Source organism: Gavia stellata, chromosome 24 (genome assembly GCF_030936135.1).
Source record: "Gavia stellata isolate bGavSte3 chromosome 24, bGavSte3.hap2, whole genome shotgun sequence".
NCBI classification, from domain to species: Eukaryota; Metazoa; Chordata; class Aves; order Gaviiformes; family Gaviidae; genus Gavia; species Gavia stellata.
In genome coordinates this window covers 2,221,516-2,239,568 of record NC_082617.1, presented here as the reverse complement: position 1 = coordinate 2,239,568, position 18,053 = coordinate 2,221,516, and the positions used below count along the sequence as shown (strand labels likewise).

Genomic DNA, 18,053 nt, shown 5'->3' with positions numbered 1-18,053 from the left:
GCAGCCATTGATATTTAACTTGATGATACGTTTGGCTCTGGGACAGGGAGCCCAGAGCTGTGTGAAGTCAGGCAAATGAAATGCAATTTGCCATTCGGATGCTGAACTGCATCTGCTGCCAACCTCACCTACAGACGCTTGTATTTATAGCACCGTATATTAAAGAAAAAATACAATAAACCCCTTCACCTGTTTGTGGGTGCCCAGTGAGACTGGGCTGCTGGGGAGGTGCGTGCAGGATTCTGTTGGGGTGGGAGGGGGGTTCGGCCCCACGAGGAGGGGGCATCCAATGGTGCAGAGTGCCGCGGTGCAGAAAGATGCCTTCCCTGCTGCTTTGGGGCTTGACTGTTTCATTTCCTTTCCAGTCATGGAAGCAAAAGGTCTGATAGGAAAGGAGTACCAGACATGCAACTCCTATGTGAAGGTGAGTTCTCCTGGGGCTTTGCTCAGGGAGCTTTGGCTTTCTTGGTGTTTCGGGGTTGGCTTTTCCAAGCATGCTCTGGGCTGCCTGTTCCTTCCTGTTCCTCCTCTGTCCTGCTCTGGCTGAGCACCCACAGCGTGCAAGGAGGTGGCTGGTCTCTTGCCCAGTGCTGGAGGGCTCATGGGTTTTGTTGGCATGGTGTCTGCATGGAGCCGGAAAAGCGGAGGATGGGACCCTGCTAAGGGCTGCGTCGACTTTTCATTGCAAGAGCATCCCACTGGGTGCCCAAGGACTGGCAAGGAGGGGTGTGTGGCCAGCACAGTGTGGCTCTGGGCTCTCCTGGAGGTCACCTTGGCAGGCTGCTCCCACCGCGGTGTGCACAGCACAGGGACCATCTCCACTACGAGGGGGCTTTAAGTCAGAGACCGGCCAGCAACATTTGTGTACATCAGTCCTTGATTTTTCTGCCCTTCTCCTTTCCTTCCCTCCTCTGCCTCGAGGAGTTTTGTAACACAATTACTTGACACGCGTAGGGTAAAGTGATCTAAACCACCCGTTAGTACAGGCTCAGCTGGATCTTTGAGGCTTAGCCATCCACAAGAGTGACTGTCCCCGTCTTCTGCCCTTGCAGTGGCAGATCTGGCAGCTGTGTGCCTGTGCTTGCTTTGAGAGTGCTAACACACCGCTTGTTTTCCTCTGTAAAGATGTCAATAGTGCCAGATGCTGACTGGAAACGCAGGCAAAAGACGAAGACTGTGAGAGACAGCAAAAATCCTGTCTTCCATGAGCACTTTCTTTTGTAAGTATGACAGGGCAGGGGTAGCTCTGACCCATCCGTTAGCTCCATGTTCACACTGAGCAGTGGGGGACCCACATGGCCACTGTCCTGGGGCACCCTCTCGAAGCCAAAACCCCGTGTTTGCTTTTGCATTATGATGTGAAGAAAACATGCATCACGCATGAGCAGGTCCGCTGTTGAGATGAGGAGTGTCAGACATTATTCTGCTGTTTTTTATAGCTGAAATGCCTTGAACTTTTGGGCAGAGCTCTGCGGAGGCTCACAAAGCTGTCAGCACACAGCATGGCAGTGGTGCTCCTGCACGGTTGGATTTTCTTGCTGGGCAGGAGTTGGGCAAACACACTCCATTTCCTATACCTTGCGCCTGCAATAGTCTGGGCATCGGTATGAATGAGGAAGGTAAACGGATTTCCTATAGTTACAGCATGTCTCTGCATGGGAAAGGAGCTGTATAGCTCGTGTTTCGGTAGAGCTTGTCGTTACTAGCCAACCAGTCTGGGTCAGACCTCTGTCCCCATGCAGCATTTAATCTGGCACAGGATGGTTGTTTCAGAGCATGAAATGTGGCTTCTTACTTGCATTTACCCTTTGTTGTTGGATGTGTGTCTTTCTGCAAGATTATTTTTCCCCTTAAACCACCTTAGTGGTGTCCCCAGCGCCTGTCCGGGAGAGGTCACATCCCTTTGCAGCTGTCTGTCAGGAATGAGTGAATTAGTGCAACAGTGGCTCGTTTGAGGAGGTTGCCATTTAGGGTGATGCTGCAGTGTTCTGTGCACAGAATGGAGCAGAATACCTGCCTGAGGAGGGAGAGGGATCTCTGGCTGCGAGGGCAGCTGTTCTTGAGCACTCCTGGGGAAGATCGGTGCTCACGGAATGTCCCCTCTGTTTGTTACAGCCCGGTACAAGAGGAGGATGAGCAGAAACGTCTCCTGGTCACAGTCTGGAACCGAGAGAGAAATTCCAGGTAAGTGGCTGCCAGCCTGCCATACAGTCTCTTTCAAATGGGGCTGGTGTGGCAGCGAACCTGCCATCTGCTCTGGCCACCCCACGTGAGCTCCTGCAGCGCCCTGGGCCTCGAGGGCTGGCCCTGACATCAGGGTTGCCCTGCATGGAGGCTGTGGGCCAGTGAGGCAGGGGGAACTGAGCAGCAGGGCTGGGACTGGGACCTGCTGGGGTGCCCTGGCCAGGGTCGTTCTCATGGGCAGCCCGGGCTGGTGAGCACCATGCCGCGTGCAGGCTGGCGGAGAGGAAATCCTGCCCTTGCTGCTCTCTGTCAGCATTGCTGCTGCCATCAGCTGGACCAGCATTTAAAAATCCTGCAGCTACTCACGCCTGCACTGCTGGCTAAAGCCAAGTGGGGCTGGAGCCTGGCTCTGGGCTGGGGACTTTCCCTACCTCTGGGGGCAATGCAGTGAGGGGGAAAACCCAGCAGCAAGGGGTCTGGCACCTCGCAGGCTCTGCTGCCTGTTCAGGCAAGTGGCATCTGCCTCCTTGGCCAAGCTCCTGCCAGCATCACGTAGGCTGCAGGTGACCAGGGTGCTTCAGCCCAGCTCCTCTTTGCCCCTGCTGCCTGCCGCAGCTGAGCTGTGCGGTTATGCCACGCTTGCTCAAAGCACGGAGAGGGAAGCATGTCCTGGGCATTGCCCAGGTCCTGGCATGAACAGGGATGTTTGCGGGGTGCCTGCAAAGGGGTGCATGTGGGGAGCTGGTCCCCGGGAAGTTTTCAACAAGTGTGTGCTGACAGTCTCTGGCTCTCCTGCAGACAGAGTGAACTGATTGGCTGCATGAGCTTTGGTGTCAAGTCCCTCCTGACCCTGGACAAGGTACCTCCATGCCGGAGCGCAGCGTGTGGGTCTGGGGCCTGACTCTCTCAGGTTGGTGGGTGGATGTAGTGCACCCTTGGGGTGGGAGCAGGCTTCTCCCACCATGGGACAAAGATGCTCTGAAGGTGCCCAGGGAGTTTTCTGGTGTCATTCCTGGTATGGATGGCCACTGTCAGACTGGTTTTGGTGTGATTGATGGAGGGGGAGGCTGTTAGAGGAGGGATCCTAGGACAAGGGACCATCGCTCCCTTCTGCGGGGACACAGAGAATAGCAGCAACTGGGGGTGCAGAGGGGTGGCCCCAGCGAGTGCTGCCTGGGGGACAGGAGATGAGGCCAGCCTCACTCAGCCTGCTGGCATATGTCACATCTGACACATGGCCGCTGGGTGGTGGCCAAGTGGGTGCAATGGTGGGGACACGCTCCTCCGAGGAGTTGTCTGCCTGATTTCCTGCACTCAGCAGCCAGGGCTTCAGCAGCCGAGGTGGTGGTGGGGAAAGGGCAAATACAGAGGTCTCAGGCTGTTCCTGGAGGCAGCGGTGCTGCCAGGCTGTCTCTGTTCCAGAATCCATGTCCCCACTGCTGCGGATTTGGTCACAGTACTGCTGCCCCAGCCTGGCTGCTGCTTGGTAATACAGCTTTCACATCAGCTGGATTTGCCTTCCTAAAGAAGCCTGCAAGGCTACTGCTGTAAATGACTCCCACTGACCCACTAAAACGTAGAAATGTTTCATCCTAGCTGCCAGTGGTTAGGGATTTCATCCCTGGACAGCCCTGGTCTGGTGTTGTCCCATCAGAGTAACTTGGCAAGCTGGAAGGGATTCGTGAAAGTGTTAATACATCACCTGAGGTGTGGAAATTTACTCCCTAGCAAGAGGTTAAAAAGGAGCTATTTGTGGCAATGACGTGAGAAGAGGGTAAGAGGTAGCTTGAGCATGGCCTCCTCTGGAATTTGGACAAGTGAGATGCAGCTTTTTTATAAGTGAAGATAAATAGGCAGAGCAGCTCTAAACTGCAGCTCTCCCCAGGAAGAGCCTCTGCTCTGGTCATATTTGGCCTCCCCAAAGATGTCCCCTCCTTGTCAGATTTTGGCAGTGAGTTTCACAAGGTGTCATTGCGTGCAGAGAGGATAGAGTGTTCGTGTGTATAGCACCCATGCACAGCACCCTACTCTGGCAGAGATGGGAGGAGGATGCTGGGGCTGTGTGTTCTGCCCAGGACCTCAGCTGGGGCTGAGATGAGCTGACCCTGTCTCCTGGGTGCTGCATGACGCTGCTGGATATTCCCCCCTCTCCTCGGTTTACTCATTGTGGATTTAAAACACTCATTTTAAAATGGGCCCCTTCCTCTGGCCGCTGGGAACATGGTTCCTGCAACCCCAGCCGACTCCTGGGCTTGGTCCAGGATGGTTGGTCCCTCCAGCTTCTGCTGGCTGCCTGGGGAGCAATGGGAGACAGCGGCAGCTCCCTGGAAGAGAGGCGAGGGATTGCCAAGGTCAGCTCTGTCCCCTTCGCTGCCCTGGCTGCATGGGTACGGGACAGAGGGAAAGGAGCCCCACTGAGGAGCACCCAGCACTGCTGAAGGCTGGTTTGGACATCCTCCTCTGGCAATAAGGCAGGGAGCTTTGTGCTCCCTGCGAGACTGCCAGCTGCTGCAAACATGATATAGATGGCTTTACCGGAGACTGGCTGTTTTTCTGCACCTTGTCTCCCTCTAAAAACCTAGAAGCTTGTTACTTTGGTGATGCTTGGTCCCTTTTTGCAGCGGGGATGGAATTTTAGCTGTTGCTGTATCCTAAGAGAAGGACTTCAGGCTGTGCCTCTGTGTGCGAGCAAGTCTGGGCAGCCCCTGTGTACTGGCCTGGGGCAGCTCCTGCGATGGGACCCCTCTGGGGCTATGGGCAACCAGACTGAGTTAAACAGGGGTGAGTATCTGCTCCTGCATTGACAGCTGCTTTCCTCTCATGCAGGAGATCAGCGGCTGGTACTATCTCCTCGGGGAGGACCTGGGCAGGACTAAGCACCTGAAGGTGGCCATGCGGCGGCTGAAGCAGAGCAGAGGTGTGTCTCCCCACTGGGATGTTGGCAAGGTTTGGAAGAGGAGTCACCCTTGTGTCTGTCCCTGTGCTGGCATGGAGCAGCCCCCAGCCCCATGGCACCTATGCCCCCATGAGCACTTCTCAGCCCCGTGATGCTCAGTGGGCACTGGGAACCCAAAGGACTGGCGTGGGGGAGATCCTGGCTGGTTCAGCAAGCTCTGCACAGGCACCGAGCTCTCCCCTTCAACCCTCGCTCCTGCTTACCTGTGGCTTTCTGGGGCTCTGTGGGGACCCCGACATTGCAGTCATGTCTCTCCCTCCTGCTTGGCCTTTCATCATGCTGATTCCTGCCTCTCACACTTGGGGCTGATCCCATGGCCAGACTCTGGCTCCTGGGGTCTGTGCAGGATGGTGGGGAGCTTTTTCTCCTGACTTGTTCTTGCTGTGCTGCCAGCGTGTGTGGAGGAGGACAGGCTGGCACAGAGCAGTGTGAGACAGCAGCGCCTGTCCCAGATGTGCCACCACCCCACAGCTGCTGCCATGCAGGGCTGCCCCAGCCTGGAGAAGATGTGCCCATGACATGTAAAGATCTTACATACAGTGTGTAGATGCAGTGTGGAAGGAAAGAGATTGTCAGGAGACGTGTGCTGTCAGGCTGATATGGCCTTTCCCTTTTTTTTCTGTTTTTTTTTAGATCTGGTGTTGGGAAATCAGGGTGCAGTGCAGGAAAGCCAGGATGCTGTGACCATGAAGCAGCTGAAGGTAGGTATGACAGGGCTATGACCCACCAGGGATGCAAAGACGTGGCCTTGGGAGCTGGCTGGCAGCAGAGCCTGCATGGAGGGGTTTCAAATGAGCCAAGGGACAGAGTATTAGTGAGGGTGATGCTGAGGTGGGAGCTGTGTCATCTCCCTGTTGACACCATGGCTTTCATAGGCAATTAGTTATCCCGACTGAGCACCAATTGGTGGAGGTGGGTGATGTGGGTAGTAACCCCACACTCACTCCCCATTACTATACAGGGACCTCCTGTTTTTCCAGTATATTGCCACAGAGACAAAGCACCAGCCATTGACTGGGAGCAATGGGGACTGGGAGCAACGGGGACAGGGCTGACCGGCTGCCTGCCACACAGCATCAGTCCCTGGCCGTCTCCGTGTCTCTGTGGACGGGTGCGTCTGGTCCCCTCCTCCTTTCAGGGCCGTTTGCTCTGGGAAGGGAAAGGCCCATAGTGGAGCCTCAGTGATTTATAGGAAAGGCAAGGATGGGAAATGGGAACACAAACACATGGCCTGCATCGGAAATTGGGCTCAGCCGTCCCCGTGATTTATCTGTGCCGAATTCCGCTTTGCTGCTTCCCTCAGCTGCATTTTCGGTTATTTGTTTTAAAGCGTAGGATTGAGCAAGACAAACAAAGCCAGCGCCCCTCTCCTCCCTTCCTCTCCGGCAGTCGCCACTGACTTGAAAGATGGTGGCTGGGAAGGAAGACCGATCCTCCTTCCAGCTCCAGCCTGGCGGCGTGGCAGGCTGGGACAATGCGCCCGGAGCGGCCCCAGGCAGCGCCTCCGACGGCCCCACCACGCTGCCGGCTCCCCTGGGAATGCCGGGGCTCCTTGCGCTCCCTCCCCAGCCTTCCCCGGCCCTGCCACCCCAGCTGCTGTGCAAGGGAGCCCGGGGTTTGGGTTCCCTTGAGCCTTTCCTCTCTTTTCCATCCTCATGTAGGAGTGTGGAAGGTGCTTTCTTCTCTGTTGCAGCCTGTCTCCAAGGGGTTGTGCCGCAGCGCTGGCAATCGGGGCTGCACGGTGCAGACTTGCCGAGTCCTGCTTTGTGCCCCGCTGCTGGCTGGGTTAAGAGTTTCTCTTTGTCTTTAATTCCAAAATTACACCATGGGTGCAATTCAGTTGACCTCTCTGCTTCCCCCTCCGTGACTCTGTGAGCACAAAGCATTGGGACGTGCGTATCCTCTGGGTCTGTGCTTTCAAAAACAAACTCCGCTTTTTCTTTTTTTTTCTTTTTTTTTAAAAAAGTTTCTCTTATCCTTTATGAGTGTAACGAGTGCAAGCTGTCTTTTTAATGAAGTGGAGCTCGCACAGCCGGTGCTTGTGAAACGCCGCTTAAACATCCTCAAAGTGTTTGTGAGAACATTGCAATAACAAAGTGCTCCGTGCGGCTGAAGAATGCCGCGGGAACAAAAGCCACATCAACAGAGTAGGGACTAGGGAATACTAAATAGTTGACAGGAATTTTAATATAAAACTCTCTCTCTTCCTTGTCAGTTAGGGTTTTCAGGAAGCCCTCTGGCTTATCATAAAGCGGCATACAGCACAGACAGGGGCTGGGGAGGTGAAAGGTGGCTTCCTGCCATTCTTCTCTGGAGCTGGGTTCCCATGGGCGGTCATGCCAGTTTGACTGTGGTTTGTTCCACACTCGGGTGATACAAGGAGATCGGGATTACGGCTGCTTCGGAGAACTGGATTTTCATGGGCTAACGGCGAGTTTAGGGTTTTCCAGCCATGAACCGCTTCAATGGACTCTGCAAGGTGTGCTCGGAGCGGAGATACAGGCAGGTCTGTATCTCCCGTGGAAAAAAGAAATCTGTGTGGCAGCACGTGTGTGCATGTTGCTGCAAGTCTTGCTCAAGTTTACGAGTGTCTGTGGGCTTTCTTGCCATTTCTGGGCTCTGTGTGTGCTGTTTCTAGGGTATTGATTTGCTATCATTATAATTTGTAAATGATAATATTGGGAATATAAGGAAAGCATCTTCAGATACGTGTCTCTGGCTGATCTCTGCCTGTTGCTGCAGTGTGTAATTGGGGATAGAGGGGGAGCATTTACTGTGTAACTTGAGGGTAGCATGCCGACGATGAAAGTGCTAAGCTGTGAGGTGGTGTCTCAATTTACCACTCATTAGAGGAGAGGCAGGCACAGCAGGCAGCGAAGTCTCTGCCAGGCTGCTACTCTCTCTTTTTTAAGTTGTTTTAATGTGAACGTATTTGGGAATCAAGTGTTGCCTGAAGCTGGTTACAACCAATGGCGACTTGCCTTATGAGAAGTAGATTGCGATGCTCTGTAAAAGCCAGCACGAGTTCTCTTGGACCCACTCGGTGTGCGATGCCGGGTGCCGGTTTTGCTTGCACAGGTCCCAGTCTCCTGCGCTTTCAAACACAATTTTCCCCCCATGGTCTGGAGAGGGGCTCCCAGCTCACAGTCAGCTTTTCTCTGCACTCCTGTGCTACTCTTTCACAGTCCCACTAAAGCTGTGGTGGAGGACAGTGTGTATTGGGAATTGCACAAAGAACCAGCTTAACTAAAAACGCGCACTTCTTATCAGGGCTACAGTGACTGCCTCATGCAGGAATGCTGCTCTGCTTTGTATTGATGACTGACTGTGATTTGTGTCTTAGACCTCCTCAATTCTCTAGTTTGACAATTTCTTCTCCATTTTTTGACAAAGTTATGGGTACAGTGAGCCTCCGTGGTGCTGGAGTCTCTCACCACCTTGCCACCCACCTTCCAGCTTATGTCAGATGCTCATGTTTCTTAGTTCTGTGCACAGCGGCAAAAATGGGCATTCAACTCTCTGTAATGGCCATGGTGGTGGGAGCTGAGGAAAGTGAACCATCAGCAGCGAGCTGAGGAAAATGAACCATCAGCAGTGAGAAGCTGCTATTTAGTGGGACGGGGAAGGTGTCTCCGTTGGTGGTGGCCGAGAGCCAGCCAGCCCAGGGAGAAGGAGTGAGAGACCTCTCGGTACCGGGGGAGCTTTGGGCTGGAAGGTGATCATGGAGTCTCCGTGGTGGGAGAGATGCTGGGCTGGCTCCTGAGGTGCCAATGGTAACACTTCTGCAGGACTCAGATCCCCTGTGCTTTGTATTTGAGATGTGAGGCTGGTTTGAAGGCGCAGAGCCACAAGCGGCCTCCTCCCCTGTTTGAGGATCCAACAAACTCCGGAGAGAAAGATACTCAGTGTAGTGGGACTGGACCTACTTTTTGATCCTGCCAGGGAAAGACGGTTTCTCTTCTGAAGCCTGATTTAATGCTGAGCAATCAAGCAGGGACAAGGTGCAGAGAAATGAAAGCTCACTGTGTTTGCCCTCCCATGGTAAAGGAGCGAGGAACCAGTTCCCCTCCTTGGCAGCTTCTGCCAAATTCCTCGTCTTTTCTCTGACCGTTTGTTCTCAAAATAATACAGGTCATATGTTGGATTTTTTCTTTTCTTTTCTCTGTCAGTAAAACAAGGATCTTGACAAATGTCTTAGGGGATAATCAGGTATTTACAGGAACTCCCATGCTGAGCTGCTGCTGGAAGCCAACATCAAAAAATAAATATAATTTTATTAATATGCTCAGTGCTTCTTGAATCAGGAGGAGAAATGAGCCTAAATCAACACAGCATCCATCCTCTCCAAACTCAGCGAGAGAAAACATACTCACCCCAGCTAATGGGGTGATGCATACAGAGCCCGCTCCAGCACAGATGCCTTGCAGGCAGGAGCGTGCCGATCCTCGCGGCTTCCTCTGGAGCAGAGGAGCGCTGCTATTTCTGTATTACCCAACTGGAAATGAAATGTTTAAGTGACTTGCTTAGAGAAGCCGTGTTAGAAATCAGTGTCAGAGCCAGACTGCCAGGTTTTCCTTTCTAACGCCTTATCAGACCTTTCCTTACACTTGCAAGAGTCGCGAGGGGAGACGTGTATGATCAAAACACTCGTTTTGTGGCATTCCTCTCTGTTGATCCTCAGCTCGATTTTGCATTGCTTTTTAGCACCCTTTCCACCCGCCTTTGGCTGCAGCAGGGGAGAGACCCGTTGTCTGTGCAGTTCCCAGAGTGACAGCGTTCACTGTGACAGTTCATTTGGGCTCTGCAACCGCTCCTAGGAATGCCGTGTGGCTGCATTTTCAAAGGCTGTGGGGCTGCATGTGGGTGAAAGGGGGGATGCTCGCTGATCACATGCAGTGACTGCTTTCCCACTTAACAGGGTGACTCTGGTGTCTCTCTTCAGATTACAATCCCTCGAGGAAGCGATGGGTTTGGCTTCACAATCTGCTGCGACTCTCCAGTCCGTGTGCAGGCAGTGGACTCTGGTAAGAGATCAGATCATTTTTATCCCTCTTGATTTGAATGAATGACTCTGCTCCTTTTTTGCTTCCCAGAGCATGTTGTGATTCAGAAGCTCCCATGCCTTGCAAGACTGGTTACTTCGAAGAAACTTCACTTAATGAATGCTCTGTTGCCTCTAATGGTGTCAGAGGCCACGGGGTTAGCGCTGTGTCACTATTTTGGCAGTGTGTTGCAGTAATTTGCAAAGATTTTGTTCCCTTCCCTCTCCAACCTGAGAGCTGCCTGGCTGGTTGGGAGACCTACGGAAAGATCCGCAGTGGGTCTCAGACCGGAGCACAGAGGGGAGCAGGATCACGGGAGCCCTTGATTGCCTGACTAGATCCTCTTGGTGTGGACTTGTGGGATGGACTTGGTGTCTCTGTTGGACCCTGGTGCTCCCCACTCTACACCAGGAAGCACACGAAGTGCGTGCAATAGGTCTGAGAGAGCATTTATGACTTCGTCCCAGGTGCTCTGTGTGTGTGTGTGTGTGCATGTATGTCGGAAGGTGAAGCTCCAGGCTCAGCTAGCCTCACTTCATTTTCAGGTGTGGGTGTTAGAGGAAACAGATTGGGTTTGGAGGAGTGAGTGGTGCGACCTGTGAAGCTATTTGGGTGTCTCCTAGCCCCAGGGCTTCTCCTCCCCTCATGCTCTCAGCTCTCTGTCTGGCAGGTGACTGGCATTTGTCTCTTCTCTCCATAGGTGGCCCAGCAGAAAAGGCCGGTCTGCAGCAGCTCGACACAGTGCTGCAGCTGAATGAGCAGCCTGTGGAGCACTGGAAATGTGTAGAGCTGGCACACGAAATCCGGTGAGTATTCACTCAAAGCATCAGTGCCGGGCTCTGGGGGAGATGGTTTGAGGGAGCCCAGGGCAGGGCAGCAGGAGCTTTGAGTGGCTATGGGAAGGGGAAGTCTTTGAAGGATGCAGGAGACTGGGAAAAGATTCTCTGGAGTAGAAGAAGAAAGGATGCAGGGGCTGGGGAGGGCAGGACAGGGGCAGAGGCATTAGAGGGGGGAAGGACTGCAGGGCTCATGGCTGTCCAAATGATGCAGCGTGCCTCACTCCGTACTGTCCCATCCCTGACTTGCCCCATGCCATCTCTTTCAGGAACTGTCCCACTGAGATCATACTACTGGTCTGGAGGCTCGTTCCGCAGGTCAAGTCAGGACACGAAGGCATGATCCGCAGATCATCCTGCAAGTCTGCCTACGACCTCCAGTCACCACCCAACAAGCGGGAAAAGAACAGCACCATGCCTCCGCGGCCCGAGCAGCGCCGGAGCTGCCACATACTGTATGATGGGAATGATGGGCTGGTACTGAACAGCTGGGAGAGGTACACGGAGATTGGCAAGCGGAGCCAGAACACCATGCCACCCCTGTCCCGGGTCCCCTCCACTGCGGACCAGAACTACATCATCTTAGCGCCTTTGAACCCGGGGAGCCAGGTAGGGCTGTTTTCCAGCCGCATGCTCAAGTTACTGCATGTGGCTGTTGGCTGTGCTTGCTGGATCCTCTCTTGGCCTGTGCTTCAACCTTATTGAGCATCATCTCTAAATGTTTGCTAGAGCACATGCCATTTTTACAAGCCAGACCTGTGTCCCTTGGTGGAGCTTTCACTGATTTCCCAAAAACATTTACCACTAGGACTGTAGAGCTGGGGTGAATGACCTGCTGCCTCCTCTCAGGGCTCACTCAAGGGGTAAGGATATGGGAAGTGTTTCCACTGCGTAGACCACAGTGCAAGTCATTCTCTCATTTCTGCTGGCAACAGGGCAAAAATGATTTTCACATCTCTGGGGTGCATTGGCTTTGGTAGGTTTGGCATGCTAAAATTTGCAGTTGGTTAATGTAAAGTCTACCTCAAGCCTGCTTCAGGTGACTGTGTCCATTCTGGGTTGTGTCTTACAGCTGCTGAGGCCTGTCTATCAAGAGAACAACACTACTGTGGGTAAGTTGCCAATGTGCTGAAAACATAGCTCAGAGCACCTAGCAGAGCTAAACATGGTCTTCCTAGCAGTAGCAAATCCTTGCCCTTAGCCCTGCAGTGCTGCAGTGGAGTCCCTCACATTTTAAGGACAGTGGCAGAAGCCTGGGGCTGTTGGGCAGTGTAATCTTCCTACTCTGCATCAAACATAAAAGTAAGAACCCTACCCTCAAGCCCAGAGGAGAACACAGCTCCTAGTGTCACTGGGTGAGCCTCATGGTGGGAAGGTCTCTGTGGGAGCTCACAGTGGGGCTGGTGGCAGGGACTTCCCATCAGGGGCAGGATGAAAGCATGAAGTGTGAAGCTGCGAAGCATTGTTGTCGTGGCGGTTCCCCAGATGTGTCTGTGGGCCTGTCCATGACGTGTTTCCCTTCTCTTGCATGATAGCATGCTAGGGGAGTGCTAATACTGTGGTCCCTGCCTTGAGGTTTGTTTTATTACTAAGGGAGTGAGGATGGCCGTGACTTGAATTTGTACAAACAGTAATGCAGGTTGATGTGCCAGCTTTGGGGAATACTCATTTCCAGGGCTGCTAGAAAGTCTCTGACAGTCTCTGGACCAGCTCTTCTCAAAAACCCTTTGAAGCATAAACTCATTTTCTGCAACAGGTATGCTGGGATCTTCCTGGAGAAGCCAGGCATAGTTGGGTGTGCAGGAAGAGTGGGATAAGGCGTGTGGCAGCGCTGGGGACTGCATGAATCTGGGTCCATGCAGCAACACCTGTTACCTGCTCATTGATTTGGGAGCTTTGGGAGGCCACGCTTGCACCCTGGTCTGTTAGGATGCCCTTAGGATGAGCTGTGTGTCTGTAGCAGAGCTGACCTCCTAGGCATGATCTTGCAGGAGCGTCTTTAACTCAGCAGTCCCCCCGTGGTGCGGGTGCAGCTATCAGCACAATTTCCAGCTAGAAAATGTTGTGCTGCCTGTAAAGGTGGGGCAGTGTCCATAGAAAGCCAAGTGTGGGGCTGGCAAAGCCATGGTGGGGATGCTGGGGAGCAGGAGGGAGCAGTGTAGATCTGAGGCCCCTGTGCCTTGGATGCTCCCAGCCCTGGAGCTCTGTGGCCGGAAGAATTTTCCACAGCTCAACTGCAGGGGATGTTTTGTACCGTGGATAATTGCAACTCTTTCCTGCTGTTTGTGGATCCTGTGAAAAGATGAGCTGGACCATGGGGACTTGTTCTTACAGCAGGGTGGAATTTGAAAGACTCGGGCTTCTTCCCATAACAATTTTTAGTGATTGTTTTCAGTTTATTTTATGTTAAATCTTCAGAGGGAAGAATGCACTTGTTAACCTGAGCAGTGATTAAGTGCGATGGTGCGGAGCTGGCCACCAGTCACAGTGACAGGAGCTCATGATTTGGGCAGGCTGGATGCGATTCTGTGCCAGTGTGTAGAAAACAGGACTTGTGCAGGTGATTAATTCCTCTGATAAAATGAGGTGATTCAGGGATAAGAGGAAAAGCAGATCCTGAACAGCCCAGACAGATTGTATCTGTCCTGTGTTGAGCTGTCTCTTGTGTTTTGATTTTATCTGGCAGTGCAACCATGAAAAATGGAAAAGAGAAAATGTCAGGATTATTGCACTTAGAGGTGGAAACAACCTTTTAGGTCACGAGGGCCACCCCCCTGCAAAGGCAGGCTGTTAAAGCAAGCAGTAAACAGCAGGGCTGAATTGCCAACAGAGCACGGTCTGGCTCCGCTGGCGTTTATCTGAAAGTAAATGCACTATTTCCTAATACTTAATGGAATATGTAATGTTGGGTAGGTTGTATATTTGCTTTGGACGAGACCTTATCTGCTCTGAACCATGTTCAGAAGTGTTTTGGCTCATTTCTGCTTGGGAAGGTTATGGGTATCCGTTACAGTGCAAAGGCAGAAGCCACTGTGCAGAAAGCTGCTGTGGTGGGAGCAGAAGCGCCCAGGGCTGGGTGGCTGGAGGGAGGGATGCTGGGGGGTGTCTACTGGGACACCCCTCTAGCAGGGGGCTGCAGGAGGGTTTGCTCATACGTGTTCCTGAGATACCGCTGTGGGGGAGGATCCTGGGCTAATGCTCCAGTTTCTCACCTGGATTTGTTAAAATCCAAGTGGAGAGGTCTGCCTGCGGGACGCCAGCTGGCTTGGTTCATCAGCTCCAGGGCGAGGGAGAAAATACTTCAGTTTTTCACTGGGGCTTCTTTTGAAGAAGGCATGAATTTTTGGTTAGAGACATATTCAGTTCCTGTTGGAGTTGTTGCCTGCAAGTTTTAGGACAGAGCGCACATTGCTGGTGCCGAGTGGACATGGTCTGGGGTTAAGGGCTCTTGGGGAACACGAACCTGTCCCACCTTCTGTCCCCAGCATGGCAGGTCCTGCTGCTGCTGTGATGGGAGTTTGCCTATGGCAGGAGAGACGTGCACTGTGGGCCTGGGGACATCAGGGATGGCCAAAACTCTATGCTGGGGGCACCAGGGAATGCAGAGGCCCTTGGGCCTGGTGGATTGATGTCATTAATGGGAAGTATTTCACAACTGCTCTCCGCTCAGCAGCCGCGCTGTCCCAGCACACCTGAGAGCAGAGCAGCCCAGTGGGCAGCAGCTCGGCAGCTCCTTTCTGGTTCTGATCCTGTGTGTTGGTCTCATCCTGGCTCCATGTGATGGGCCTGGGGAGGAGGACGCATAAAGCCGTCCTTAGCACTGCTGCCTCCAAGAGATCACCCACCAAACCGTGTAGTTGCTCACAGCCAGTTGTGCGTCCAGGCACCGGCTCCCAGCAGTCTGCGATGCTCTCACCTCATTGTGCTGGTGCTGAGAAAATGGTAGTTTCTATCCAGGCAGAGCATCCTCAGAGCACCCCACGTCCCGTGCCCGCCCTCACGAGACAAAATGCTGGTGGGAGCTTGCTGGATGTATTCAAAGGCATTCCTTTGCTCTGGGCTGGGAGGAAAGGACTGAGAAATCCTACATAGCAGCAATTGCCTGGCAATAGGGGAAGGAAGGACTCACCCACGCAGCAGCTAGCAGGAACAATGATAATTGTTGATAATTATCAATAATGCTTTCAATCACAGGTTTATCAATTACATTAGAGATTCTGGGACTGGTTTGACATACCACCTAATGTCCCCTGGTCTCTAGTGATGCAGACTGGCAGGTGTTGAGTGGCTGCAGTAGCTGGTATTGGTTTGTTGGGAAAAGTCATAGCTCTGCTCGACCGTCTGAGGTGGGAGGCTGCAAAGGAAAGCTTCTGTGTAATCCCTCCTTTGGATGAGGATAACGGCTTTCTGCGATGAAGAGGGACAGAGCAAAAAAACAGTCAGGCTGCTTGGACTTTTTCCAGCACCGAAATGTAATGCTGAAAAACAGTGGATGATGTGCCAGCCTCATGCAAAATGAGGTCATCCTTTATAAATACACCCCCATGTCTGACTAACCATCACATCCCTGGGAGCGATTTGGAAAGACATGGATTGATCCAATGCGCATGAATATGTTTACCACTTCTGTCCCTTTCTCTGACACCTCCAATCTTTGTATCTTCTAAAAACTGTGATTAACCTGCCACCCAGCGCCCCATGATGTGAAATTCCTGCACTTTGCTAACTCCCATGCCCAGAATCCAGAGCAGGCAGGACTTGTGTGGATAAAAATGTCCCAAGGCTTAAATTTCCAGTGGTGTTGTTTTTTGTCCCACCCTGAGTTAGTCACAGATGGTTTTCCCCTCCCTGGAAAGGGAAGGGTTCAGTGGTGCAGGCAGGTATTCCCCAATGGTGGGAACCTCCTTGGTGCTCCTGTGAGTCAAGAATGACCATTTAAAGTCATGTTTGCGGTTGTTCTGTATTTCTTGTTTCATACTTCCAGCACTGCATAGGGAGGTGCATATATTAGTACCACGTCTCTTCCTCCAAAGTACCATATTCATAAATTGTGCAGAAGGCAGCATACACCCAAACAGAGACAGACGTGCTGGCCTGCAGCTGAGCTTGCTGTGACTTCATTGGGTTTTCATTTGTATGTACATAGATGTGTTTGTGCTGCTGGTGTGATCCACTTCAGTCCTTGGTCCAGCAAGTGAGTAGCTCGTGATTGAGCAGAAATGTCAAGGGACATCTCATTTTGCATTAGGAAAAATGAAGTCAGTGCTGTTATTTCATGAATCAATGATAGCAGAGTGACGAATGTCCCCGCAGCTCTCGGCTCCAGCTATTCCCCTTAGGCTTTACATGCCCTCCTCCAGCCTGCAAGAGCAGGAGCTGAGCCAGCAGCGTGCAGCAGTTCTGTGGGAGCTCTCTTTGATTCCGTGTTTCTTTCTGCTTTCTCTGTCGTCCAGGAAATGCATGTAAAGGGAAATCACACATGGGGTCTGGGAGAAAATCCAGGCTGATGAAGACTGTGCAGACGATGAAGAGCTGCGGGAACTACCAGAACTGTACCATAGTGAGGCCACACATCCCGCACTCCAGCTACGGCACGTATGTGACGCTGGCTCCCAAAGTGCTGGTGTTCCCCGTCTTTGTGCAGGTAAGCGCAGCTGGAAGTGACGTGTTATGGATCTAATGCAATCAGTGCCCAGCACAGCAGGCTGTATCAGAGCTTGCTGCTGTAGGTTAGGTCCAGGCTGTCATGCAAGGTGGATATATTTCCCAGCAGTATATACCATGAATGCCTGGATCCCCTGTCATCCTCAGCTCTCTCCTCTGGAGCTGGCTGTACTCAGCACAGTGCTGGGTACTTTTTCAAAGGGAATTGTGTCCTGCCCAAGTGATTCTCTGTTGGAGTTTTTTCCCTTTTCAGCTTTCAAATCTGGTCCTTGGGTGCTTGCTTGAGTCACAAGAAGGTATCCCAGCTTCTGGGCTTCAGCAACCAACTTTGCATGAACATCAGTATGGTTTCTTCCTGTGGGTTCTTTGTGCTGTTAATTATAGTCTGCCAACGACGGAATTTTAGTTTAGCGGTGGCCAGCACTAAAATCATGGACAAGGATCCAGAGCAGTAATGGCCTGACAGAGGATGTTCTCACTCCCCGGTTCCATAAATGATTTTCTTAAAACTTAGCCCTGAATTTGGTGGCAGTAGCTCTAACTACCTCTGTGTCTTCCATTTTGTCCTTCTTATGGCCAGAACCCCAGACAACCTCATCTGATCCTCTATATTTAAGTACATTACTGATGAATACCTTCATCTCTGAGGCTGTGGGGAACCCTCCATCCTCCTCTGCTAGCAGCAATGGCACTGTCACGTCAGCTCAGACTGGCAATTTCCTTTGGGTTCAAACACCCGATCCATGTTGTCTGTCACTCCGGCCTGAGCCAGGGGACTGCCTGAGGGCAAATGTGGGGCTGGGCTGGTGCTGGGGGCAGGCTTATGCTCATCCCTGTCCTCCCTGACAGCACCTGGGTGGCTGTTCACGTTAGCACCAGCGCATTCACCAGCCCTTGTGCTCTGTGCACAATTTGCCTTTTGGTAGGAACACAACTGGCACGTCTGCCTCTTCACTCCCAAAACTTGTGTCTTGGATTGACTCTGGGGTGTTTCTCCCATTTCAGGAACTGGTTTTTGTGCTTCATGCTGTCTCATACTGCAAGGCCCCTGTGTGGGTACCCTCACGGTGCTGGCCGTACTGCTAGGGAGGACTGTCCTGGGCTGGTTTTGCAGGGTTTGTTCTGCAGTCAGGACAACTGAACCGGTCCTGTTCTTCTCTAGCGTTAAATAGAGAAGGTGTTGACTGGGGAGCTGAGCGTGCAGTGTGGCATGAGAAAGGGCAGTCTTCTTAGGGTCGCTTTAACTTACTGCGAGAGTAACCCATAAAATCATGTAGCAAATATTCTTGTCTGAGGGACGTGAGAACCTAATGTGCCACTGTTGTGGTTGTGTTTCCTGCTAAAAAGCGCCTATAACCAAGCGCGCACTGT

The 18,053-nt window shown here is 52.5% G+C and overlaps 1 protein-coding gene across 4 annotated transcripts in view; it reads left to right on the top strand.

Moving 5' to 3' along the window:
* RGS3 (regulator of G protein signaling 3) overlaps nucleotides 1-18,053 on the top strand; it is an 86,749-nt gene that overhangs the window by 14,602 nt on the left and 54,094 nt on the right. For 2 of the 4 annotated variants that reach the window (XM_059828668.1, XM_059828669.1), the window contains 11 exons: nucleotides 366-424; nucleotides 1,126-1,220; nucleotides 2,116-2,184; nucleotides 2,983-3,043; nucleotides 5,011-5,101; nucleotides 5,774-5,841; nucleotides 10,083-10,164; nucleotides 10,883-10,988; nucleotides 11,288-11,627; nucleotides 12,091-12,130; nucleotides 16,472-16,662. In XM_059828668.1, the coding sequence (XP_059684651.1) occupies nucleotides 366-424; nucleotides 1,126-1,220; nucleotides 2,116-2,184; nucleotides 2,983-3,043; nucleotides 5,011-5,101; nucleotides 5,774-5,841; nucleotides 10,083-10,164; nucleotides 10,883-10,988; nucleotides 11,288-11,627; nucleotides 12,091-12,130; nucleotides 16,472-16,662 (1,202 nt within the window). Of the gene's footprint in view, nucleotides 1-365; nucleotides 425-1,125; nucleotides 1,221-2,115; nucleotides 2,185-2,982; nucleotides 3,044-5,010; nucleotides 5,102-5,773; nucleotides 5,842-7,570; nucleotides 7,647-10,082; nucleotides 10,165-10,882; nucleotides 10,989-11,287; nucleotides 11,628-12,090; nucleotides 12,131-14,954; nucleotides 14,961-16,471; nucleotides 16,663-18,053 lie in introns of those variants that run through there. The other 2 variants (XM_059828671.1, XM_059828670.1) reach the window with 2 other exon arrangements.